General features: G+C 38.6%; 2 protein-coding genes across 6 annotated transcripts in view; both read left to right on the top strand.

Moving 5' to 3' along the window:
- The window catches only part of LOC113166071 (tumor protein p53-inducible protein 11), a 32,057-nt gene extending 25,645 nt beyond the window's left edge, over positions 1 to 6,412 (top strand). For 3 of the 4 annotated variants that reach the window (XM_026366007.1, XM_026366006.1, XM_026366005.1), the window contains 5 exons: positions 608 to 666; positions 801 to 849; positions 1,193 to 1,289; positions 2,936 to 3,037; positions 3,788 to 3,921. In XM_026366007.1, coding sequence (XP_026221792.1) covers positions 608 to 666; positions 801 to 849; positions 1,193 to 1,289; positions 2,936 to 3,037; positions 3,788 to 3,921 — 441 coding nt within the window. Of the gene's footprint in view, positions 1 to 607; positions 667 to 800; positions 850 to 1,192; positions 1,290 to 2,935; positions 3,038 to 3,787 lie in introns of all 4 variants that reach the window. The other variant, XM_026366004.1, reaches the window with a different exon arrangement.
- A 900-nt stretch (positions 6,413 to 7,312) lies between these two features.
- Positions 7,313 to 25,740, top strand: cd82b (CD82 molecule b). Of its 2 annotated transcripts, none has more exons than XM_026366435.1 (9): positions 7,313 to 7,501; positions 12,284 to 12,353; positions 13,998 to 14,070; positions 18,744 to 18,868; positions 20,287 to 20,361; positions 21,990 to 22,085; positions 22,701 to 22,874; positions 24,099 to 24,182; positions 24,642 to 25,740. In XM_026366435.1, the coding sequence occupies exons 2-9, from the start codon at positions 12,291 to 12,293 to the stop codon at positions 24,717 to 24,719; spliced, it is 768 nt and encodes a 255-aa protein (XP_026222220.1). In that variant the 5' UTR covers positions 7,313 to 7,501; positions 12,284 to 12,290; the 3' UTR covers positions 24,720 to 25,740. The 2 variants fall into 2 exon arrangements, with proteins under 2 accessions (XP_026222220.1, XP_026222219.1); XM_026366434.1 differs by having other exon boundaries at positions 7,315 to 7,501; positions 12,281 to 12,353.
- The last annotated feature ends 1,693 nt before the right edge of the window (positions 25,741 to 27,433 follow it).

Here is a 27,433-nt window from a genome sequence, read left to right as displayed (position 1 = left end):
GTCTCTTTTCAGTATTGCTGTATGATAACATTCATTCTGTACGCCATTTCATGAAATATTAACATCCTTTTTTGTGTTGAACTGAAATAAACAGTCACTAATAGACAGAGTAGCACACTTATACCTTTGAATTTGTCAGAATGTTCTCCCACTTACTGCTTCAGGCTTTCAGGATGATAAATTAGGTATTGTGTGGTTCTCGTGTTTTTAAGATTAAGTTCATTTGGAGCAAATATTTTTTTCTTCTGGCATAGAGTTGGTAATTCACTGCAAGATGTTGTTATGACATACCCTCTTAATCTTCAGGGGTTGATTAAGGAGGTGAAGACATTTACGGTCTCTAATTAACATATTAATGGGTCCTTCTATGACACTCTGCCTCTTTTCTTTCTCTTCACCACTTTGTTTAATGTTCTTCTTTCCAGTAAGTTGCTGCAGATGTGTTGGCAACATCAAATACACCTGTACGATAGAGTGCTTTGGTCTTTATGTGGTGCTTTGTTGAGGGCTGTTGGAATAGATGTGTTAAGATAACATGATTGCTATTACATTTCCCTTATCATAACTCATTTCCTGCTTCTTTTGTCTTGGCCCTGTTCCCTCACAGATCAGTCAGATGCTCGGAAATGAGATGAAGTTTGCAGTGCGAGAGCCCATTGGGCTGAGGTGAGATTTTAACTGATCTGTGCAGCTCACAGTTAACATCTGTGTATCCATTCCAGTTCTAGAAAAAACAAATTTGCAATCAATTTTTGGTTACAGGAAGGCTATAATATGTCCTATAATGTCTCTCTTCTCAGGGTGTGGATACTCCTCTCAGCAGTGGGTTTCACAGTTATGGCCCTGATGGTAAGTGCACAGTAGAGTTGAGAGGTTTTTCAACATCTGAATACATAATAATTTATTAGAGTAAAATTGTGTTTTGCACATTGAGCAAGTATGCATGCATGTACTGTAGATTCTTTTACAAACCTATCAGTTAAAGGCATTTTGAGAAACAGGTCTTTGTCAGCAGTACCACCTAAATACTCAATGTCTTCAGTGTTCAGATTGTTTTTAAAAGTTTTATTTATTTATTTATTAGGTTTTTGCTATTTTTTAACTCACAAACAGGAAGTCTTTGCCAATGGAAGACAGAATGCTGTTGTATGGATATGACACAGCTGTGTTGTGCTTTTGTTTTCCAACACAGGCCCTGGTGTTTCCCAACCAGCTATATGAGCTTGTTTTTGAGGAGGAACTGTCCACAACTAGCATCTCAGTTCGCCTGTATGGAGGAGCACTACTCAGTACGTCTTCAACAACCACACAGATAATAAATACAAAAAAACTATTCATGCTTCCTCATGCAAGACTGCACTACAGTGGATTTACTGCTGCTATGCATGAAGGATTGCATTCACAGTACTGCAATGATGCTGACACACAATGTTCTAAGATTTATTTATATGCAGGCTAAAAATATACACCGCTGTACTGCACGTGGTCTCTTATGATAATGCTTTCCGATGTATTCATTATAGTTCACACACAAACATTGAAATTGTGTACAAGAAGCTTTATTCCTGCTGCAGAATCTGTCCTTTAGGCTACGAACAGAGGCTTTATAATTCAGTTCCATATCTACAGTTCACTATGAGGGCGTGACAGGGATACAGAGACCCAATTCTCTTTCAGTGGCTCGAGTCACTTCTGTTGCTTCATATATTGGGTCTAAATCCAGAGGGAACAGGGTGTAGGGATGGCAGGACAATGTATGTACTGTATGTGTGTGTCTGTGTGTGTATAGGGGGGTTGCCTGTAAGTGAGAGGAGGCAATGTATTACTCTTCATTGTAGTTTTACAGCTTCCTCAATCAATCACGCATTAAATTAAGCCTTTTTTGCTCTTCCATGCATTACTATCCACAGAAGACAATCGATGCCCATAAATATTCCAGGTAATTATGGCATTTGCGCTTTGCTCCCCTCTTACAGAGAAATTATATTGGAAATGCAAGTGATTATTTTAATGGCCTTAGTTTGAGACCAGGCTGTCAAGCAAGTCAGTGAGTCACTCACTCAGTGATTACAGGGTTTGTTGATGGCTCTGTAAAGAGGCACAGTGTGACTGTGACAGCGAAGCAGGTAGCACACGGGTCACTTCTTGACGGAAAAGGCAAAGAAAAGGCAAAGAAAAGAGCAAAGGCTGGGAGCAAAGGCTGGACATATATTCAGTCAAGTCTCACACTGAGCTGAGCACTTTGATCAGGCTGTAACGTATGTCAGAAATTTAGCACCTAGACCTTAGACACTCAGAAGCACAAAATACTCCATCTATCTGTTTACTCCTCTTCCTTCATAAGAAGAAACTACGTACTGTACACTAACAGATTTCTTTTATTGATAAATTTGAACTAATCGAAAGTAACCTTCTGTATGATAACAACATTGAATGAGGAGAGATAAAACCTTAAACAAATGGAACTGTGGAGGAAGATACGATACGAACCAGACTTCAGTCTCCTAAGGCCAACAAAAGATTGGCTTCTTTATTTTAAATGTCAGCATGACAGTGGGGATTAGCAAAGAAAAAAGGTGATGTCTTACAAGACAAGCATACAGTCCATCAGTCCACCCACCTTTCCGCCCACTGCTGCTCGTCTCCATACACTTATCGGTGTGTGTCTAAAAAACAAGAGAATGACCAGGAAGAATGGAGGGGATTGAAACATTTGGACACAGGCTTTTGTTAGAATCAATAAGTGAAAGCTTTCAACCCAATAAATAGGGCAATTATCCCCTTGTGTGTATACGGTGCAGCTGCAAGTAAATTGTTCTAGTAGTAGTTTTGTTGGTGCCGAACATGTAGGAGTCTTCTCTGCTGAGCCTCCTCCTCTGTTTTCCTTCCCATGCCCCTGAACCTATAAATTCTCTTTTATCACATCCTTTTCCAGGCCTGGCCCTCATCATGTGGAATGGTTTGTACACAGCTGAGAAGATAATCATCCAGTGGACTCTACTCAGTGAAGCCTGCTACTTTGCTGTGCAGTTTCTAGGTGAGTACATTCTTCCAACTTTAAGTTATGTCCTCTTGTCTGTAGTTGCTTAAATCACTGTTTTAGAGACGCTCCTTTTCTCTGCAGCTTTGACAGCTACTGGGTTTAGTCAGAATCGATTTTTCCAGTCCTTGTGTTTATGTGTTGACACTGCCCTCTAGTGTTCAGTGTGTGGAGTCACAGCCTTACATTTATATAAGGATATGTTCCCAGTATTTCAAGTCTGTACAATATGATCATGCCTGTATACTCTGGTAGATAGTTTAAGTGAACCAAGGTAAAATTAATACAACAGTCCTACAGTAAATTCTGCCTTCACTAAGGTCATAACATTATGAAACAATTTATAGAGATGTTGATTTAACTGTATGATTATTTGGCAACGTGTTTCTGTTGTGTCTACTCATCGCAGAGACCAGGCTAAATAACACCTAAACATCTCTCTGTAAAATGTAGTACAGCTCATGGTCATCAGCGGCATAAACTAGAGCCTCCAGTACAATCGTACAGCTGAATCAAGACCTCAGTAATAAAATGACAACTAACTGAGCTGTATGAGACATATTGACTATTTCATACTGAGACACAGCCCAGATGAGCCTCATGTGACATGGGTCTGATGAAATATACCTGTTTATGTAAATATCTTTTTAAATGTTAAGAGAAACTTTTAAGGTCATTTGTCATGGGTATATAAAACCAGATTTCCGTGTGCAATTAGTAATACAAAGTTTTCCTTGATTGTTTCAGTGACATCTGTAACCTTAATCGAGATGGGCACCCTGCCCAACCCTGCCATGCTCCTGCTCCTCAGTCGAGTGCTCTTTCTGGTGGTCACCATGGCTTACTACTACCACCTGGGCCGTAAGCCAAAGAAGATCTGAGCTTTCTATGTGATACTTCCAGGGAGGGGACAGCTAAGCGCAGATTACAAATGTGGGGTCAGAATGTTTGGATTATTATTTGACTGGGGCTTGGAGCATTACTTGGCTCATGAATGCTCCCTGCCCCCTTCCATGGGACCTAACCTATTACACCCCCAGTATTCAACAAATGAGCACATTCCAGACTCTCCAACAAGAACGATTAACCTTATGGTGGAAGTGAATTACACTTTCTATAGGCTGTAAGGTGAAGCCCCTGTTGACACACATTCCTCCTTTGTGCAGTTCTGAGTGCTGTCATTACGAAGAAGGAAGTTAGAGTGTATTGTATTTTTGTGTCACCTAGTTCTGTTATTTAAAATGTACAGTACAAAGTAATATCAGACATCATGTCTGTATCATTCATGTACAGCTACATAATATCCAGATTCAGTATTTAGTGTTATCTGTTTGATTAAAAAGTTGTATCTTGTTTGTTAATCACAGTCAAGGACCAAGAGTTTGTGTTATAATTTGTTTCCTGTTTGATGATGTCACTCATACTGTTTATATGCTTAATTGACTGAACTCTTGCATGATTCTGGGACAGCTATTCAGTGATGACACTGATTAGACAAGAAAAAAACCATCAACTTTACTCAGTATTAGATTTAGGTGCAGTCAAATAAGCTAAATGTGATGAGTGACAATGAACCTTTTATTACACCTCTGACAGCTTTATTTATCAGCATACCTTATAAAAAAAATCATAAAGGCTAGTTTTTACTCTCAATTATGCCCATCATTTAGACTACCAAGAAAACAAAAATACTGAATCACAACAATTTTCAGGGACAAAGTGATCTCTTTTTATTCATTGAGGCATCAGTCATGAGGTTTTACCAAAGTGAATTGTACTTGTTTTGTACTGAAAAATTATACTAGTGAGATAAGTATGTAATGCTGATAAATGCATATATGAAGTGATGTAAAATAGAGAGACAGTTGTCTCCTGGTTGTCTGTGCACTGTTAGGCAGGAATTTAGTCTTAGTGATCCTACAGGAAGTATCTAACCTTTTGATCTTTACTGTAAAGTGTGTCACAAGCTGAGCATGTAAGTGTGCAGGGTAAACAAACCTGAGCGGGTTCCTCTTTAGTGATGTAGCACAGTTTTTTTACACACACCATATCCTTAGTCTTGCCTTAAAACTACTTTAAAGAACAGTCACCAACACTGCATCATTATTGTTGTATAAATGTAAATAAACGTATTTACTATGTGGTATTCTTGTGAAACGAACAGGGAAGTTCTTCAGTATTAGTTAAATGATTTTCCAATCTCTTCTTGTTGTGTTGTATTTTGTACCTATTTAAGTGATATTTGTGTTCTGACATCATGCATGCGAAATAATCCACCAAAAGAAATTGCTTGAACTGTGCAAGACGTGTAGCAAGCTGCAGCTAACTAGAACACAAAGCTGATAAAGATGTTAGTGGCAGTGAATGGATGCATAAACCAAAAGTGGCATAAAAGGAAATGTTGATTTATAAGGTATTAAATCTACATGTGCTTTAAATTAGAGACAAGCCAACACTTGACTGTTTTCACCCAAATAATTTGTTCAGTATATTTTCTACCTCCCAAAACTTGGCTGCCTTCAGGTACGTCACATCCAAGCCCAGATTCTCTAATTTGTCAGCTCTGCTCTCTGCAGCACCTAAGGCCAGTCAGAAAGACACTCTAAAGATAGTTGACTTTTTCTGTAAATTTAACTTGAAACATCTCTTTGAAACAAATGGCAGTCCTCCTTCAAAGGTGGTCCATATTGTTGCAAATGACCATGTGGAGTCCTGCTTTGGAAGGGAGTGGTCTTGAGGTGACAGTGATTGTGGGTTTGCAGTTGCGAGTCCAGTACTGAAGGCAGATGTGCTTGTTACTACTTAGGGAATGTGAAACATGGGTGAGGTCTCCTGTATGCCCGAAAGGTAGTAATTATCGTTTTCCAGTTTTTAATTAGATGTAGCTCTCTTGAGTGACATTGTGTGCCCCAACCTACTACCCTAGCCTAACTAGCATAGTAATTATGGAGTTCAAGAAAACTGTCATTCAATTTACGTTGATACTACAAGCCACAAATCATCAGCCTTGTGAGACGTTCAAAAGGTCTGCAATGTGGGTTATTTTAGGAGAGAAGGTCAGTTTTAAGGGGGACAGACAGAAGAAGGGAGGCACACAGCTCTTTCATCCTCCTTGTTCCCTGACATAAATTATTCGAAATATTACATTGCTTAGTTGTGTCCTTGGAATTTGATATGAATAGTAAGTTAAACAATTCATCTTATGTAGACTCATATATTGTATGGTTTTGTATAACACTGCAGGTTCAACTGTTTCAAGTTGTAGCATTGTGTTTTTATGTATATATGTGTGATATTGTACCTCAAAAATGAATTGATATGGATTTCCACTATATAGTTTGAAATAAAGAACACTATGGCTTATTTTGAAGACTTCCAAAGTGATGCAGTCAACTTTGTTCCTTCATGTACTCATTATTTTCAGTCAGTGCTCAATATTTTCTCTATTAATTAAATAATTGTGTGGCACAAAAAAGTAAAAATCACAAGTTCAATCACAGCTTACAGCAGCCCGGCACAGAATAAATCCTGCCCACAGTACCTGCAGTAAACTTGAGAGTCTTCAGCATTCGTCCTTTTCCATTCAACAAACCTTAACGCACAACAACCTGCAGCTCTGTTGCAGCATGTTTCAACAATGAAGGAGCTGTTATGTAATCGTGGCCTCTGTTTAGTGTTTTTCTGTTTTCAAGGTTTGAACATGTGAAGACAGGATCACCTTAAGTTGTCTACTAAATTCTTTTCTGTAATTTTAAATGAATGTACAAGGTGTAGTCTAGCACACGGTCCAGGTTTTCTCATCTTCTTTGCTCTAACACACACACACACACACACACACACACACACACACACACACACACACACATTAGGCAAGGGGTGAAAAGGGGGATTGTGTGGCACAGGAAGTGTGTGTGTGTGTGTGTGTGTTTAAGGTTGTTTATAGGCAAAAAGCTGCCATGTGTCCCTGTGTGTTGGCATTCTCTCCATACTTTCCACTTAATTTAACTGAGTCCTGGTTTATTGCTTAGGACATGGTGGTAAACAATAAGTCATTATTCCTCACATGAAGTAATTTAAAAGTTTTAACACAATGTTGTATTTCATTGAACAGAAGTAAAAAAAAAATAAAATAAAACTATATTTTCCTTCTGGAATTTGGTTGAGTAAGAGTAGAAAGTGACATTAATAGAAGTAGAAGGAGAAATGCGTTGGATTTATACAGCACTTGGGGAAACAGACTCTCCAGCACTGCCTGGGTGGCCCACGGAGGAAAAGCGCTGTGGCCTGCGAACACCTACTCCAGCTTGGCCGCACTCGTAGCCGGGGTAGGAGGGGGTTAAAGGCGGCTCAGCGGGGGTGTGCACGGTCTCCCACAGCAGCAGACGGAGACACTGAAGTCAGTGAGCAGGCAGCAGCAGCACCGGAGACAGCGGACCTCAGCCAACTGTTAACCACCTCTCTGTAAGTAGAAATACGTTTTTATCTCGTTTAACGTTACCACAGAATATAACGTAGTCAATTGTTCGATTTTAATTTTATAAAAACCTTTCGTGTAGCCTGAGGATGAGTTAGTCATCGCTAAAGTTAAACTTAACTGAGGATTGACTGTGTTGGTTTAGCTAACTGGATGAAACGTTAGCTTACTTTACAGTTGACGGTCCCGCAACGTTTTGACGCCAGATGACTTTACACGAAGTGTCAAAACCTGTGAAATTAGTTGTTTGAGTTCCCTTTAATAATAAGTAATTGGCTAAAAATAACTTTAGAGAAGCGGTTTGCGAAGTTACGGGACGAACTTGAACGCGACGTTCAGCTCACGTTTTGTTTGTTTGTTAGTTGCCTCCTAAATGATGTGTCCGCAGTTTCTCAATAATGTCTTAAAACTGTGGTAAAAACGTGTCTGAGTTCACATGTTTAGCATGTTGCACTCGTTCCTCTTGTGTCATAATGGTTATTTTACGCTTTGTAAGTGATGGAGGACTAAACTCTACAGTTGTTCATCGTGACCTTAGTGTGTATGTAACGTTCAAGTTCACAGTTTCAGCCCATTTAGTCTGAAGTAAAAATACTTGTGTGTATACTTTCAACATGCTCACTTGATTCGTCTGTGCTTTATATTAACTTCAGATAATCTTTCAAATGCATTTGGATTTTGGATTTGGGCCCCATCACTTCAATGAAAACATAAGAAGGGATCTCATATAATCTAGTCAGGTCCACAAAATGAAGGACGAACAGGATTAATGTCACTGGGACCCATATGGGGTGTTTTATTATAGAGGGGTATTTGTCCAATTAGTGAATGTCAGGATAAGCAGATCCTCATCACAGACTTCAGTGTGTGAGCTTTAAAGTGTATTTTAGCACTTTGCATTTTAATTGCAATATTATGGATGACTGAGAATGCTGCAAAACGTTATGAAAGTGCAACCCCGTTGTTGCATTGTTTGGTAAAAGCCCGGCTTGTAGCTACCTTGTAGTTCCCTGCACTATTGTCAGAGATATCTTGCAGCTGTCTTGCATTAGGTGCAAGCAATCTTGTGCCTTTGAGCGTGATATGAGTTGGCAGTTGAGCAAGCTAAGTTCTCATTCAGTTACTTGGTGATCTCCTACAACTTATTCCGTGCTTGGCTGTGGGAAGTATTAGTCAATTACTTTTGGAACAAATGCCCAAATTTGCTACTGTCACCATTTAGATTTCAGTCAAAAAGACGTGCACTGTTGCTAAAAGTTGATGTTTTTGCCATATTGCCACATTTACATATTTGTCTTCTTTCTGTTGATAATGAAATGCTTGGTTTAACAAGCCAGAGTAAGAAGGTAGTTTTAAGGCTTTTTATATCTGATAACTTGTTTGCAATGTTGTAACTTTTGTATATTCATCGTTTGCATCTACATTCATTTATTAAAAAGATGATCTAATATATCTGTTAGTATTCGTTATGCCTCATCATTTCCACTGAATGGTGGGAAGTCACCTGGCAGTGAACTCGTTCTGGGGGGATTTTACTCTGTTATGTCATAACGGAGTGTAGTGAAAGTCTGAGACTGGAGATTCCTATTACCATCTCACACAGTGAGATACTTGATGACCTCAAGTTTTACAGTTTTCATGACTAAGATGAATTAAAAAAAAAATAGACATTAGCAAATATTTGATAAGCCCTAATACTCTTTTGCAAAGTTCAGTCTTACTCACAAAGCTGAACTGACACAAATGGCAGTTTGTAAAAATGTATATACATTAAAGCCATTTCCTGTTGCGCAAACAAAAATGCTCTTTGCTTTAGTCATCAAAACACCAGTGTAGCCTATGAGCTACATCCTGTCTGCACAGAGGGATAAATGCAGATGTTAAGCCAGGATTCTGGCATTAAAGGATTTTGTACCAGGATAGTGTAGGCAGGTTGATGCCAGCATGACGGGCTCACAGATATGTAAATGGGTCATATAGGAATATGATAGGAGGAGGTGGTAGTTGGAGGTTGGCACACAGCGTGAACCTTTTGTGTGTACTACAGGGCTGTAGTTGATCCATGCTGGGTCCATTACAGACACAGTCGCTGCCATCTGCCACTCACGCTGTCTTCGTAATCATCTCTGTTCTCCATGCTTCTGAGCTGGCTCTTTGTACAACAGCACCCCTTAACCAAAAGACAGTATGATAGTGATCACACCTTTGCCAGACCATCCAGAAAACAGGGGGGCTGCAAAGTGGAAGAAATGACTGCGTGAGGTGAGGAGTTAGGAAAGGATTTATTATTTTTTTTTAATGGTTTATGTGCCATGTTCTCGAGCCTCATATCATCCTTTTTCTAGTGTCCCATTATAATTTATAAACTATATTGATAAAGTATGTGGTCTTCCCATTTCAGCTTAAAATGGTGCTGTTCCTTGAATTTCCATTGTACTTTCCTGTGTTTATTTTCTCTTTGGCGCAGATTTGTCATTCACTTTAAGGGAATTCCATGTCATTATGTTTTCTCTAAAGGCACTAAGGAAAAAAAAAAATTAAATGGCCCCAAGGTTTGCATAAAAATTCAACAAAAAATGTGTATGTATTTATGGTTTGGCTGCTAACCTCAATGTAGTCGGTTGGCTGCTTTAACATAAATTGGGGTGGGCCTCCTAGCCTACTAAAGTTATTGTGTGAAAAATGTAACTAGCACTGAGGGAAATTTTAGGAATTATTTTCGCATGGACAGAGCTCAGTCAGTAAACAGTGGTAGTCATAATTAAGCCCTTTTTAATCCACACTGCTGCTCACCATCGAGACATAAAGACCAACAATCTTCTTTAAGGATTATCTACTTTGTAGGGCTATCTTCTGTGGTGCTGAGTTTTGCAATGTAAAAGATGAAATCATGTTGATATTTAGGTTGTTTTTTTGTTTTTTTTTTAAGCGCCTAGTATAGTATAGTATAATATAGGTGCCTAGCAATGGAAATAGTAACCTCAGCTGTCGTTGGTAGACCTGCTCTACATGTTGTACCTTTCATATGAAGCTTTTTTTTTTTTTTTTTATTATTATTAAAACATTGGAATCTAGTATTGTTTAAATTGTGTTACTCGGTGCTAATGAGAAGAGAAGACAAAAAATATATCCCATTTCATACTGTAATTGAGATTTAGTCCAATTTTCCATTACTATGATAAACAGGCTGCTAACTGTAATGTTGTTGTTTCACTTGCACTCACAGAGTCAAGGGCAAGATAGGAAAGATAAAAGTCAAGTCGACAGACGTGACAGAGAGCTGTTAGCGAAGTAAATAATCTTTATCTACAAGTCATTTGACTGTTGTTGACAACTGTCATTCGACAACATTAGTTGTTGTGAAATGGGTTTGTGTTTTGTGAAACTTTTTGCTATTATTGACGGTAACCAAGTGCCTGCTCTGCCATAGCACAACCTTTATTTTAAGTACCATGTACTTGTCATAGTAATTAAATAATCAAAGTTAAGGAATTTAGTTTGGCAGTTGTTAGTAACTTGATCCTAAGTATTTCATGCACACTAAACTGCAGATGATGTTTGTGCTTTCAAAACTAAATACACAGTATTACAGGCTTTGAGGAAAACCTACAGTTTGGGTTTTCAAAGACACAGAGAGAAGAGAATAGTGTGTCATCTGATACACAGGGTGTTGTCTTTATGATATATTTTTAGACTCCTCAAATAACCACAGTGCCTGGTTGTACTATATTTTCAGTTCTTAGAGTAAAGGAAGAGGTCTGGTTATGGTAAATATCTTCACTGGACATGTGCAGCACAGGTCGAATCGTGTTGCCAGAGAGCTTCATCAAGTGTCCCTACTGAATGTGTGGTGCTGGCTTGGCCCACCAATGTTTCCTAAAGGAAAGTGTGACTCACAGAACAGTCACTAAATACAGCATTATGTGTCAGAAACAAGATTATACTGTATATGTATGAGTGTGAGGTGAACAGTGCAGATGTAGCTGTAAAATGTCAGACAGGGACAGATCTCAGCTTGTGTTGAAGTTCTGATCATCTCTAATGTGGTCATGTGACATCTATCAGGCCCATCGAATAGGGCTGGATATGGTTGTCAATGAGTTGAATATTTGGCTTGAAATTTACTTTAAAAACATAGTTACTAAATCTGTCGGTTAAGATTCTCAGTCATCATCAACGCTTCACTACTCATCCAAGACTGAAGGAGCAACTTAAAGTAGTAGTAGAACTGCCTAATATACCTAACCACATGTGCTGTCATGGCCTCCACACAGTAATCATGACCTCACAACCAATTTGTGGTGGTCTTTCCTCCAAGCTGTCTCTCCAGGGTGGTTCATCTTGTTTGTTAAGAAGAAATCAAGATTCATTAACAAACATGCTTTCAAAAGCAGATAATATTGTCATAAAATCTAACATTTTGCAGCAGCGGGCCAGTTGTTGTCCAATAAAAGAACAGATTAGAGCAGTTTGGGCTGTTTAAGAGTAGAGAACTGGAACTGCTGAAAATTAATTAGCCTAATGTTGTTTTGCAAATTAAAGCTTTGCTTAATCATGACCCAAACTGTGCAGATTGTTCTGATTCTGTAGCTATATACCATCTTATTAAAGCAAGATTATCTCAAGGCAAGGCTGTCTGATTTGTTATGTCTTTTCTCCATCTTGTGTCTTCTTATTGCACAGTATCTAATACAACCACACTAAACTGTGATATTTCCTTCGAATGTTTAACTTAACCACTACTTTTGCTTTACTTTTGCTTCCAGAAGTGCAACAATGGGAAACGGCTGCATCACAGTCACCAAGTACTTTCTATTCCTTTTCAACCTTCTGTTCTTTGTAAGTATACAAATTTTTTTCATCACTCTTTGATAACCATGCTGCAATAACTGCACATACACTGTGTGCACTGCCAGACTTGTGTCAGATGACATCCACTTTCTCAGAAACTGTGTTTACCTAAGATAAAGAGATAGGTGTGCTGTGCTCTTTCAGTTGAATCAATGCTTACGATGCATACACCTTAATATGGCTTCAGGTTCTCATGTGAATAACTGTCCTTAGTCAGATATTTGTGGTAGGAAAGTGTTGCTGTATATCTGCCCCGAGGAGAAAACCTCCAGTATTCCTCAACCAGGTATAAAGAAGCAGATGGATTGTGTTTATTTCCTCCTCTTTTAAACTAGCCACAGAATAGAGTCCAGAGGTTGTTAAAACCCCAGACTCCAAACACTGACTCTGCAATGGTGTGCAGATCTTTCCAACGAGTCTGTTGCTATAAACCTGACAAAGGACAGATCAAAACAGGGGAGTCTAGGGTAAGCCAGGAAGTGGTGGGCTAATGATGGCTGCCTGAAGCTTAATAGTTCTAAATGAACTTTTAACCAGAGCTCTAATTACTGTTGTGGGGTTAGGCTAGGGTGGCAGTACAAAGGGGAAGCTGGGGAATCAACAGAACCTCTCATCTATGGATTTTGCCATCTCTACAATTCCCCACAACTCCTAAACTTAGGCCCTCTTAATTACATAGAAAATGTGAATTACACACAGTAATCTCATTAGAAGGGCACATGCCGTTTTTGACTTTCACAAACAAAGAAAATGTTCCTGTTTAGAAATAATTTCTGATTGCAGTGGGCATTTCATCCACAATTAACACTACTCAATTCTTTGTTCAAGATGGGTTATTAAAGACAGAGTATGACTGCTAGGTCTCTGTCTGTATGGGGAAAGAGGGTCTATTTACATAATAATTTCCAAGTAAAAACGGACGGAGTGGTAGTGGTTTTCCCATCTTTCAGTTTTACAATAAATCCATCATTAGGTGGCAGATAAGTACATTCAGGTGAAAAAGTGTTGTCCCCCTTCCTGATTTCTAGTGTTTTGCATTTCACATTTAAATATTTGAGCTCATCAAACAAATTCAAATATTAGTCAAAGATAACACAAGTAAACACAACATGCACTTTTTAAATGAAGGTTTTTTTTACTGGATCAAAATTCTTCCACAGCGCTGCAACAGACTCATTGCAAGTTATTGCAAATGCTTGATTGCAGTTGTTGCTGCTAACTTTTTTTTTTTTAAACGGCATGTTGTGTTTACTTGTATTATCTTTGACTTATATTTTAATAGGTTTGATGATCTAAAACATTAAAGTGTGACAAACGTGCAAAATTATGCAAAACTAAGAACTCAGGTAGGGGGCCAACACTTTTTTGAACCACTGTATAACTAAAAGCTTGAAAAATCTGCCTCTGATCTCTTTTGTAGTAACTTTTACTCTTGGATACTCTTTACTGCTTCATGTTACTGTGAGAAAAAGAGATAATGGGACAGAGAGAAGAGTTAGGAACTGATTAATCCCAGATGTGATACACAGAGGAAGCAAAAGCAAGGCCATCAGTTGAAGGCATATCATTGTAGCTTCTGCGTTTTACTCTCACGTGAGATGGGGCCTGATGTTTTCTGTTTCCTCTCTACAGGTTTTTGGAGCACTGATTGCAGGCTTTGGACTATGGGTTCTTTTTGATAACCAGAGCTTTATTGCTGTTCTGCGTAAGTGTTTTAACACTCAGACACCCACAGTCCTACTGTTGCATGCTTAAGTGATAACACATCAGCAAACATTCAGCACTTTTGAATGCTGACAGTTCAGCTGGTCTGAGCACATTGGCAGAGTGAATACATATTGGAGAGTGTTTGTCAGATCTTAAAACCCTTGGCCTCCTCTGCACAGCTTATGTGGACTTTATCCCATAGGGCTCATTCCCAAAAAGCCACAAGGGATGTTCACACCACACCAAAAATGTGAGTCACAGATGAAACTTTATGACTTTCTCAGCCACTCAAAAGCTTCCCTGTAGACACACAGACACCCACTGACATACATCTGTTGAGATCCACAAGAGTAGGTCAGTCAGTTTATTGTCAGGGTGTCTGAAGTTGTTTTGTTTTTTTGGTGGAAAACTGCAACTTTATTTTCTCATAGTTTCCACTGAGCTATACTTTAAACTCGCCTTCCCCAGATGGCAGAGGCGTACAGACAGAATCTCCTAACTTTTCCTACCCACCCTTTACTGTATAGATACTGTGTCGTAAGAAAGCAACCAAGCCCCAGTGGTACAGTATGGTGTAAGTTATCAGGTTTGACATAGACAGTGATGTATCTCAGTTAGTTTATCTCCTGTGAAGACACTAGAGAAAGCATAATGAATCCCAGTTCTAGTCTTGCCTGAATAGAACTGGGAACGAAGGATGGAAAGTCTTAGTTGCCATAAATCGTGTTATAAATACTTGCAGTGTATTCATCCCAGATGGAGAGCTGCCGAGAGCAGCAGTGAAGGTTTCTCCCTCTTTATAAAGAATCTTTCAATATGTTAACTGGAGACCTAACACATGCTCAGAGATAAATACAGTATTTCTTTCAATTAGGATTATATTAGATACCCCTTTCCAATAGACAATAAACATTATGCCATGGGTGTGAAACCGCCTGTGATGACACATAATACTATAATATAATACTTTTAGGTGAATGTAATCATTTTAGTCTTTTTATACAGACACTATTTTACCAGAACATGTGAAGCTTTTGTTCAAGCTGAAACAATTTGATCTTTATCGAGTAGTTTATTAAGTATTTTTGATCTTTCATTATTGATATGAATGATTCTAGCTTTGCAGATGTGAGGATTAGCTGTTCTTAAAGGGCCTTAAACCAAATATGTTTTGGACTGTCAGTGAGACAGAAGTCTGTTTTGTAGTTAACAAACAAGTAAAAAAAAACGTTCAAACATACAAATGGTATGAAACACTGAGAGCCCGCCATTCTTAGACAAAATAAAAAACTGATCACAGATGAAAATAATATGCAGATTAGTGAAAATAATGTTACTGTGAATGCTGAAGACAACTGAAGAAATCAGTTATTTAGGCTGGAAATCTGTGCTGCTTAGACTAGTGAGATGGCAAAATACTGCAGTTTTAATAAAAAAACTATACGGAACTGACCTTCAGTCTTCAAACGGTCAGACTGAGTCACTACAAGGTTATTACGGAGTTTCCTTATCTTAACACAAAGGCAGTACAGTGTTCGTCATCCTTGAGAGGCCCTGTCCCATTGTTATGATATTCCAGCTGTTCCTCCAGAGATAGAGGAGACCCTGCTCCGCTGAGGATATCCCTTCCTGTGCAGAGCTAGATGACCTTTGTGTATTTTTGTTCCCTCTACCCAGTGTGGGTCAACCTCAGCTTCTCTCTGGCTCCCTGGATTTCTAACTTTACTGGAAGCCTTTTAACACTTTGTAGAGAAACAAAAGCCAAAGCTGCAGGCAACTCTGTTTATTGACACACTGTGTTTTCTTCATTTGTACCGTTGCCTGACCATAAACAGGATCTCTATGTTCTCAGTTTCCATTCTTTAGGATCTTTATTAATAGAGACTTTAAAGCTGCCCACGTGACTAGGGAACTTTGAGAATGTTTTGGTTTAGGTCCCCTACTTTTGCAGATAAAAGGATCTTCCTCTCAGTGTATACCCCTTTTATATCAGCAAAGTGCTGTTAATAATTTACCCCCAAAATGATGTCTGGAGTTTATCTTGCTTGCATTTTACTGAACACAGCTTGTCTAAACACAAGTCAGCCTTGGAATGGAGGTTTTTGAGTCAGACAATGTGCCAAAGTACTATTTGGAAATATGGTGCAGATTAATTCAGAAGCTTTCCAAAGTCATAAGAGAGAGAAGAGAATGTGGTTGGCAAATATTTTTACATCGCTCAAATTCAGATTATGCCTACTGTATGTTAAAATTTCAAATCTGTAAATAATGTCAACATTATTATTATTTATTTATTATTTTTCCCGAGTTGTGTGACTGTGGTCAACAGTCCTCCCTCCACTCTCAGCCTTACCTCTTTAAATGGAAAGTTCCATGAAACTCTTTTACTTCAGGGTCTATTTTAGAAAATGTAGCAGAGACTTACATGGAAACAGGCTATGGTACATGCTGACTTCAGGAGAAGTTATGTTTTACTATTGCCACAGATGAACACAGGTGCTAGTTTCAAAGCTGTAGGAGTATAAAGAATCTGTAGTTCTGCAAATCTGACAGACTTAGGAATTGGCCCAAGAGGTCGCTTGTCATTTGAACAAGATTTAGGATAGTTTGATAGGATAGATGCTGCAGCTGAAATATAAAAGTCACTGTGCAGCATAGGTTTACTGTAAACTGATGCATGATGCTGCATAGGAAACAGCCCATGCAAACAAATAATGTATTAGAAAACTGCTTAGTTGAAAGCAGTCAACATGGAGCATTGTTTTGGTTGAGTAGTGCTGTATGTTCTTTAACTCTGAGGTGTACAGTATTTTTACTGGAACAAGTGTCTGTTTAACCACTGGGCTACAGGGAAACCACACACACATCTATCCTAACTTTAGTTCCGTCAGCTAATCAAAATACTGGTTTACGATCTCAGCAGAAAATAAGCTAATGGTCCTCTGAAGCTAAATATATCTCTGTTTCACTATGCCTTGAAATAGTTATGATTCCAGTAACAATTCATACCACCTACTAATTGTATCTAGCAGAGTGACTAAATAACCTGTATTATATGCTGCCAAGTTAGCACTGAAATCTTTGCGTCACTGTTACCTCACTTCTGTCTGTGCTCTATATATTTCCCTCATTTGCCAGAGTTTACAGTTTAACAGACTGTTACAGTAGCACCAGGACTTACATTTCATACATTACCCAAAATTCTCCATGTACTTTTTGTTTTGGATGAAGGATGCCATGGACATCTGTTGACTTTACAAACACTGCTTGTGTGTGTATCTGTGTGGGTGTGTGAATGAGAGAAACTAAAATAACATGCTTCAGAATTCTGCTGAATATGGAACATAGAGTGTGCTTGTCTGTTTCCCTTTAAATGCTACCCTCTAGCCACATAAACACACTGCATATAGCTCAATTCTCAAACCACCATGACATGTGCTCCTCTGGTCACCCGTGTACAGCCAACCATGTACATGCATGTAATGATGTATTTGAAGACTTGTTTATATCAGTGGTGTTTCAGTGTATTACAAAATCTATGTTAAACATATCAAGTATAGAAAATATGTTTTTGTGTCAAGGCTGCATCAACAAAGTTGCAGATACCTTTTTTTTTTTTTTTTTTTTTTTTGGTCATTTTATCAAAATGAGCATGGTGCCTTATTCCAAAGAATTCAAGCAAAGTAGGCAAGGCTAAATTATCATAAGGATTCAGCCTTCATCCTGTGATGATGTATAGTCATTACATTTTACACAGTGTAGTTGTATGTAGCACAAACAACAGCTTGTTTCTTTAGTCTGTGGGATAATCCATTGTCATTGTGCATCTGCTAAGGCATATAGTTATAATCGCTGCATGGAGCGTCAGCACCTAACAAGATAAGAGAAAATTGAATATTCAGCTTTCTTATGAGCAACTTAAGAAGTAAGAAGAAGTACCAAAGTAACAAAGTTGAGCAAGTGAGTTCATAGAACAGTGGTGGAGGAGTTGCTCTTTACCAAATGGATGGGAGTGAGTTCTCCAACAGTTCTGGCTGGTTTATTTGGCTCAGGAATCTGTAGGAGCTGGAGCCACTTCACAGAGCTCATATTCCGGCTTCATCTGCAGACCGAGCTCTGACTCTCTGAAACTCCTCCAGTCCAGATAATACACAATCATAAAATGGCTCCAGTTTATCTCTTCTCTAACCTTCCAATCTTCAACTTCAGTCCTAGCACCTCCACCCCCACCTCCTCCTGTGGTTCTCCTGCTCCACATACCAAAGAGGAAATCAATTAATCTCACCACACAGTGACTTGTCTTGGTCCAACTGTCTTTCTCTTTCTCTGCTGGCCTATTAAAATAATATGTGGTGGGAGTAAAACACTAGAATACTCTAAACGTTTTTTTGCAGCCATCTGCGTCAAAGTAGTTTTGCATGCAAGCAACATATTCATTTGAGCTGCATTTGTTTTTTGCAAGCACACGCTGTGGTTAAAGTAGAAAAGAGATCATATGTTTGATTCTGTCACTTTATCATGAATCAGCATGAATGTGATAAATAAGCTGGGTTTAACTAAGAAACTGTTGCTATAAAGTTTTATAGTGGATGTGTAGTTTTCAGTGCCCATTCAGTTTATTAATTTGTTCTTGGTAAGATGATATATTACTGTCTTGTCTGTTTTCTCCAGAGGAATCATCAGACACGGTGAAAGGAGCTTCCTACATCCTCATTGGAGTGGGTTCCCTGTCAATGGTCATGGGCTTCTTTGGCTGGATAGGAGCAATCTGTGAAATACGGTGTATGCTGGGGCTGGTGAGGAACTTCAATCCTAACCAATACAGCTTGGTTTAATTTTCTCAAGTGGCAGATATAGGGTTAACATGCTCAACTTGGTGAGATGTGAAAGTATAAACCTAAACATGCATCAGAATTTCATGTACCGTAAAAGCTCACACATGACCATATAACTCAACCACACAGGAGTTTATGTTGTCACCTCACGCTAATTTTAAACCACTGTATAAAATGTCTTTAGAGTGAGGCTCTGTGGTTGCTAGAGGTTAGGGTACTAACCATGGCACCCCACGGCCTGACTTTGTGACTTGTTGTTTCTCATCTCTCTTTCTCTGTCTCCATTTCTAATGTCCTCACTCTGCTGTTGTAGTCATACTAAAGACAAGAATAACAACCATAATTCATCAACAGTTCTTAGTGTTTAACCATTTAAATAGCCGTTAGAAGTTTACTTTACTTTACTATTAAGGATTTAATGCTTTCTGTACCATTATTAAACTAAAAGCTACACTTAATGTTTGCATTAGGATGACTGAAAACACCTGCTTAAAATCTTAGACTTGGTTAAGAACACCTGATAGATTCCCTCTGACAGTAAAGCCTTTGTGCTGATGGTTTGCAGCATGTGTGGATTTACTGAAGGAAGGGGGTGATGGGGATAAAGCCAATGAGATGCAGAGGGTACAACAAGAGTGGGGATGGGTACATGACCTTTTCAGTGTTAAACCTGTGAGGGGTTAACTGAAGAACCGCTGTGACCTACTTTCTCAGTGACAACGGCCAGCTGGCAATAGACTGTCATCAACACCACACACACAAACACAGAGTGCCTTACATTGGAAGTGCACAAAAATAAGTCTGAGGAAGGATCTTTTCTGACTTTCATTATTCTTAGAGATTGTGTTTAACATGTACATTTTTCAAAATAGACAGTTTAAATAAATTCTGCTCAAGAGATTTTCTTTTGTAATTGTTTTGTTATATAATAGTGAAGGCATGTTGATTTTTAAATCCTACAAAACAGATTTCTGACACGATATAAGGTGATAGATCAAATATTATTATTTCTCTCACTTTTTGGTCTCTACCATCTCTTCAAGGAAATATCTCTATGCTAAGTACTCTATGTTCACCAGTTACACTCTAGTGTACAGTGGTTTGTTAGAGCGTTTCTGTGGAAGCGGCTGCTTGCTGCAGCCAACATTGTGAGAGTGAACCTGAACAGCAAAGTTGTGGGTTTAACAGCTAAACTCACTATACATTTTCTTAAGAGCAGAAGAGCTGCAGATTCAGTTAATTCTTTGTAAATATGACCCATTGCACATGGTTAAATATTTAATATAGCTGTTTTTTTTTCTTAATTTAATCTTCTTTTATTTATACTGTTAAGATTTTTTATTCTTAAATGTTGTCATACTTTTTTTTATTGCCCACAGTACTTCACCTGCCTCCTGCTCATCCTCATCGCCCAGGTCACAGCAGGAGTTCTCATTTACTTCCAAAGAGACCGGGTAAGACACAAGCTCCAGTGTAGTTTACCAGCCTGTTTTCTCCATTTGTATTTTATTTTAACTTCTTCATAATTTATCCATCTGTCTCTGTGCTTTTTTATGTTCTGCCCTAACTGTGACCTTCTGTTAGTCTTTTCACCCCCTCACCACTATTTCCTCCACTGGTACAGCTGCAGTATAATAGATATTTGTCCTGCCTCTCTTGACAGCTAAGTCTGGCCACATTTGCAGGTCTTACCTGAACCTGTTAGGACCTCTTTATCCTGTGTTATTACAATATTTCGTAATTCAGCAAATGGGAAGTGACAGGATGTTGGTTTGTGATTGATGTGACGATGAGATAAAGCAGGTGGTCTGAATGAAGTGCATGACAGCTGTAGAGGAAGTAGAAGGCAGACTATTGCAGTGTTTCCTTTGTCGTCTCAGTTCTCCATTTGGGTATTTTTGTGTTTTGTGTTAGATAAAGCTAGAGAGCAAACAAAATATTCGTGAAGGAGTGTTGCTAAAGGTGCTTTTATATATGCTGACATAAAAATTTGGTATGTCTGAAACTACCTCACCTATGCCAATAAATCATCACCTCAGGGATAGAAACTGCTCTGTGCTGAAGTTGTTAATGAGACAGTGCCCCCTGCAGGGGAGACCACCAACTCATCAGAGTTGATTGAAAATCAACTTGGCCTCGTAGTTGAGTGTCAGCCAGTTTTGTGAAAACTAACAAGTTAACAAGTCTTTAATAAATATCAAAATATGTGGCGTCAACCTTAGACGTCAATAGTCGTGGGAGAACAAATAAAATGAATCATATTTAGGGTGAACAGTTTAAGGCCTTTTGGAGTCTCCGTTCTAACTTTAACAGTTTCAGGTTTTGAAATGCTGCCAAATATCACACATTGCTTTTGGGTTTTAAATCTGTAGACCATTTTAGTCCCTAAACACATTATTTAAAAAAAACACTATGTTTGCAATGTTTTGTTTTTTTCTCTACAATCTTTCAAACAGGTGATCACACAAGTTACAATGCAAAATATCCAAAAAGAAGAACCAGCCTTGTGTGTTTGATTTCTCTGTGTGTGTAAAAGGAGTGGAGTATCAGCCAGTCACATTAATTTAATGCTTTGACATTCCCTCCCAGCATATCAGGGTTAGGATTGATTTATTGATATATTTAATCCCTGGAGGACCCAGGATAGGAGGAGCCTGCCTTTGCCTTTTCAGCTGTTTCAGCAGTGCTCCAGCATGTTTGTATGTGTTTCTCTACACTGAGACACACTCCCTGTGTTTAGGGCTCACCACATGGCAGGGTGGTGCCCCTTCTCAGAATAGGCCAGTGCTCTCACTGATCTCCAGTAGAGCTCTGAAGCTGAATCGCTGCCTCTGATTTGTGGTGTTACACACATAAACACAGTCTTGCTACTGCTGTCCTGTGTTTGGTCAATGATTTAACTCAGCACAAGACTTCTCAGGGCAGTACCACCTGAGATGTCGCATCGGTACAGGCGTACTGTATATTTAAACATACACATTTACACCTATCTACTGTGGTGCATCAGTTAAAAAGTGACCAGTATTTGAGTGATGCATAAATCTTTCAGTTTTATAATGATATGTTTTGATCAACTTTCTAGTTGAAACACGAGATGGCCAACATTATGCGTGGTATGATAATCAACTACACTGGCAACAGGACCACAGAGCACACCTGGGACTACATTCAGAGAACAGTGAGTTGTTTTTTTTTTTTTTTTCTTTTCAACCTACAATGCACAAATGTAAACAGCTTTAATATTAATGCTCTTTTATTTAAACAGTGCTGATAATAAAATGTATAAACCAGTTTGACAGTTTGCACAGCAAACAAGATGAAAACACTGCTGCTGTCATAAAAATATATGCCACCCTAAAGACTGACTTTCTGACTTAGCTGTCACAAAATCCTGATATCTCAGACTGGGAATTACTCCGTAAGCAGATTAAGCAGTTTTTCTCACTCACTTGCTTTTATTTACCATCTAAATCATATGATGTGAACACAGCTTATTATACAGTGCAATGCTATGCTGTCACCAAATTACAAGAACACTGTTTTTTATGTATCCATGGTGATATTAAGCCATTGTTTTTTCATGTGCTAAGGTTTCGAAATCAGTCTGTGGGTTTCCTGCCACTGCTGTAATGCAATAATTACAAGAGATTGTTCTCAAACACCACAGTAGTAATGCTCATTCTGAGACTAAAACATTTTCCGTGTTCTTTTTCACTCTATTCTCTATTGTTGTTTTTTTCCTCTTGATCTCCCAGTCTTTGACTCACATGTTCTTCCTCTTTTATATCACCAGATGAAGTGTTGTGGATGGACTGGTTCAGGAAACTGGACAGAGAACATTTTGATCAGGAACAGCTCCCAAAACCTCTACCCATGTTCCTGTCGCAATGAGTCCCTGCCTGGCACTGACATCAGGGCAGTGGGCCTGTGTGACCACCTGTCCACAGATTTGCCCATCTTTGAAACGGTACATAACACTTCTCAAATCTTTAGGCCTATATCTACCTTATAGATGAAAGTTCAGTTTCAGCTGTGCATTTATTGGTCACAGCTTGCCTGCAGTAGCCGTTATCCTGTTGAACCAGCTATTTTCCTTGAAGTTACTTTTTCCTTTAAAGCATGTTTCTACTTTGTTGTCAGTGTTTTACATAGACATGCTTTTGCGTTCACAATGTCAAGAAGTGATACACAGGTGAACATAACATGTATATTATTGTCATCTGGCCTTCTGTATGCTTTCCATTTAAATGCCATGGTTGGGTCATTATCATATAGTAGGACAGGAAGTATTGGCTAAAAACATTTTCACAGTAACAGTGGGTGTCATGTTCTTAAGCTCACAATAAAGTGAGAAATATTGAGCTTTTCTTCATTTAATTAAAAGTCCTGCATTCAAATTTTCATTTTCAGAAAACTACTAAACAATAGTATCAAAAGCAAAGTAAGTGCACAAAATTGCCCAATTTATCTTATACTGTTACTGTATTACTGGAATAGAGTTACCACTTCATTAACATATAAAAAAGCATTTTAATGTAGTTGGGTGCCAGCTCCAGTACTTATCTATGACATTATACTTTACAGTAATCTTAAACACATTATCAAACTATAAAAATTACAAGATAAAGTATAAAAGATCCTTTTTTTTTTTTTTTTTGTCAAGTACAGCAATTATAACATTTACCACTTTCTTCTTGTGACATAGTCTGAACTTCTGTAATAATTGCTGGAAACATTGTGATTATCTTTCAGGCCAGACCTATAGTCCATGTCTTCTGCTGGGTGAACAGCATGCTGTCATTTATCTGACACCTCACACCTTTACTTATGATTACATAAGTCGGTTTGGCCAGTGTTGTGTAACTCTGGTTGGCAGATCAGTACAGCATTGGAGTTGCACTTCAGCACAGTGAATACCAACAGCTGAGGCGTGTTTGGTCTGCATGTTTTCAAAACTTATCTCTCTCTATCTCTCCACTGTTTCCCTCAGCTCAGCTTAGCTGTGTTATTCTTCCCCTCACTGACCCGGTCCAAAGCCAATAGTTGTGTTTTGAAAAGGCTCTTGTTCATGTCCGGATGGGATCACGTAGTCATTCATTTCTCGTCTGCACTTCAGCTCACGGTCCCACATTTTCAATGTGTTTCTCAACCACACTCTCTTTCTTTGTCCTCCTCTTGTTTTCTCCTTTAGGGTTGTATAACCAGTGTGGAGAAATGGCTCATGGACAACTGTGGAGTTATTTTGGGAATCTGTGCCTGTGTGGCAGTAGTAGAGGTACAGTATCCACCTCTCCTTCACATTAGTACTAAAGGATAGTCCTCAGTCTTCTAATATTAAATTAAGCTTCTACCCACATCTGCACGCTCAGCAGCCTCATTCCCAGTTTTGAAAAACCTGCTGAAAACAGGACTCCTCCGCAACTTACTCTGTACTTAAATCTTATAAAAAGAAAAAAATCTTGCACTAGAAACTGATTTTTACATAAAACTGTCTGCTCTTTTCTGTTTCACTTTAGCACCTGTACAATTAAAAGCCTGATTTGTTCATTCGTGAGCTTTGTGAACTGAATTTATTTAGTTTGGACAAAATAATCAATTTCATCTGTCATCCTGTGCCTCAGGAAATAGTGATAGCTGTACTTTAATGTCTCATAATATAAACTACATAACATCAATTTGGACTTTACTGGTCACTTTCAACTCTCATAATTAACATAACAACTCTGTCCAACAGCTCCTCGGAATGATCCTCTCCATGTGTCTCTGCAAGAATGTTGTCCAGGAGGATTATACCAAAGTACCAAAGTACTGAGCTGAAGACAGAGTCGCAGCTGGATGAACTCTTCCCTTGTCCTTGTCCCACATTGTTATGTACACACACTCACATACATGCAAAATACGATGGCTGTCTTCACCATTTAAACTTCTTTTTCCTTGACAGCTGTGCAAATTTCTCACCCCCTGTGTGTCTCCCACATACACACACACGCACACACACACACACACACACCTCTGAGTCAAGCTTGACGTACTTGGTGGACAAGTTCGCAGCCTTTGTGTCTTATCATTTGTGTTTTTAAGTATACATTTATAAAATTTTAATGGAAGCCTGAGAATTTCAGTTTGTTCGTATACAATTGTTCAGGTATGTATAATATTTTCTTTCGCTGACCTCAATGAAGCGCTTAACATGTTAGTAGAGAGAGCACTTTAGTGGCGTTTGGTGAGCTGAAAACCAGACCATCTTCTGACTCTGGTGCAGGGAGATGAGAAGGAGGCAGGAGGGTGTGGGTGTGCACGTGGTAGACGCTCTCAAGGATTAATGCCACCCTCTGATCTTGCAGCTGGTATTTTTGGTGGAAAGGGTGGAGGAAATGTCAAAAGTACGGCCGCTGTGGTCGAGGTCTTGGTTTCCATCTCAAGCTCCTTGTACGAAGTAACCCTGATATTAACCTCTGTTTACACCCACCACCTCCTCCTCCTACCTCTCACTATTCATCATCTGTTAGCGACTCTAAATCACATCTGTCCTGGGTGTGTCTTCACTGGTAACCAGTAGCTTTCCAAAATGACTAGTTTAGCATGACGCAAGTGTGCGTATGATGTGTTGAGTGAGTATTTTATTTCTCTTTGTTCTTTTGTTATATTCTCATGTCATCTGTTTTTTGTTTTTACAACTGTATATATGACTTTAGTGCTATAATGTATGATCAGCATTTTTATGTGGGAACTCTGTCGCCCACAGGCTCTTGTTTCAAGAGTCCTATTGTTCTTTATTTCCTTTCTATTGTTTATGATGTACAGAATGTGTCTGCCACAGCAGCTCGTCAGCACTATGTTGATCAGAGGAAGTGGATCCTTTAAAGTGGATCTATCGTCACTCTTTAAACCATTTTATTTCTTTAGCATAACATCAGTTGTGAGCACACATGCTGCTGCAGTATTGGCCCCAAGCATCACTATTTTAAGCAGAGCTCATTGTGCTATAATTTAGAAAAATATGGTTTGTTTTGTTCATTGTAGCGGTAATATATGAAAGCGTCTGCTGTTTTTCCACAATGTATTTTTCCTTTTCTAGACGATTTTTAAGATGGGCAGACATACAAGTAAGTAAGGCAAAATACTGTTCATCAACTCATAATTTCTTTGCTGAAGATGTAGCGTTAGGTTTCCTCATCCCACTCATTATCCATCGCATCATGTCACTCACTTAATTCCAAACACACTATTATACCAGAACCTGCGGACACTTTTTCATGCCATCTCACACGAGCCATTTCACCTCCTTTTCATCATGATGAAGCCTCTATTTTTATGATCTGCCAAATTGAAATATTAATTTAAACATAATGAAAGATGAAGGTTTTTGTTCTTTAAAATATTTTTTTATTCGTTTATATAAAAAAACAAGCGATTTTGTAAAGTAAAAGAAATAGTTGTGGACTATTAAGGTTTAAAAACAAATTAAGAATTTCTTTTTATGGAAAACTATTAATAAATTTAAATTCACTAGAATTTTCTGAACACTCCTTTTATTTGTGTTATTTAAGTGTAATTAATTAAAAACTGAAACAATGGGAACAGAACTTCTTTCAAATATATCTATTTTTTTATGAGGGTTTTATTCTTGTTTCCCCTGTAGTGAGGTTTTATACTTGGAGCAACCAGATGATGGCAGTATGGCAGTATATACGCAGCTCTATTAACGGTCTCACACAGACCAAGAACAAGATGAGCAAGATTAGTAGGTTACATCAGAATACGAACAAAATAAGAGATTATTCATCAATGGATTAATTTTGGTTTAGAAAACCCAATTTATATAGACTGCAGCTGATTGTGGGCTTCATGCAAATTCTTAAGAAACTGGTTATTTCACTGCTACTACTCCCCAGTTCTACTCCTTTGTGGATGTCTTTGTACTTTCTTGTTAATTTAGTTTGACTATCCTGTGGCGGAGTAGAACAAAGAGCTCTACATCCATTCATTTTAGTGCGATAACAGGATTTGTTTTTCCTCTGCTATAAACGCAAAAGAGCTCCTCTCTTAAGGTTTCAGTGCAGTGACTCTTATCAGGCAAAGGGAGGCTCATGATGTCATGTCATGCCAGAAGCTAATACCTCACCACTGACTCGCCAGCACAGCTTTTAAGCAAAATAACACAGTCATAGCACAGACCTTAGTGCTCTAATCTCCTATTGTCTAAGACACTTAACCTCAGTATAATGAGTACAGCTTAGTGTTCTGTCAGGAGACGGTTTTCAAGTAACTCAACCGGGCCACATCTCATCAGGGAGCTCTGTCCATGCAGAGTTCAAGTGCCAAACATCAGCTTCTCATTTAAAACACGTTATGGAAGAACAGAAGATGTGGGCTACGTTTGAGTATAAAAACCTCCCAAGACTTTAGTGGTAAGAACAATGGCAACATTTTGACTTTGCTGGACGTTTATCAGGCAAATTATGAGGTGTATGACACCCGTTTGTCCTGTCTGCCTCTTCACAATCAACTGCTCAAACATCCTCC

The sequence above is a fragment of the Anabas testudineus genome, chromosome 6 (assembly GCF_900324465.2).
Source record: "Anabas testudineus chromosome 6, fAnaTes1.2, whole genome shotgun sequence".
NCBI classification, from domain to species: Eukaryota; Metazoa; Chordata; class Actinopteri; order Anabantiformes; family Anabantidae; genus Anabas; species Anabas testudineus.
This window is presented reverse-complemented; position numbering and strand designations above follow the sequence as displayed.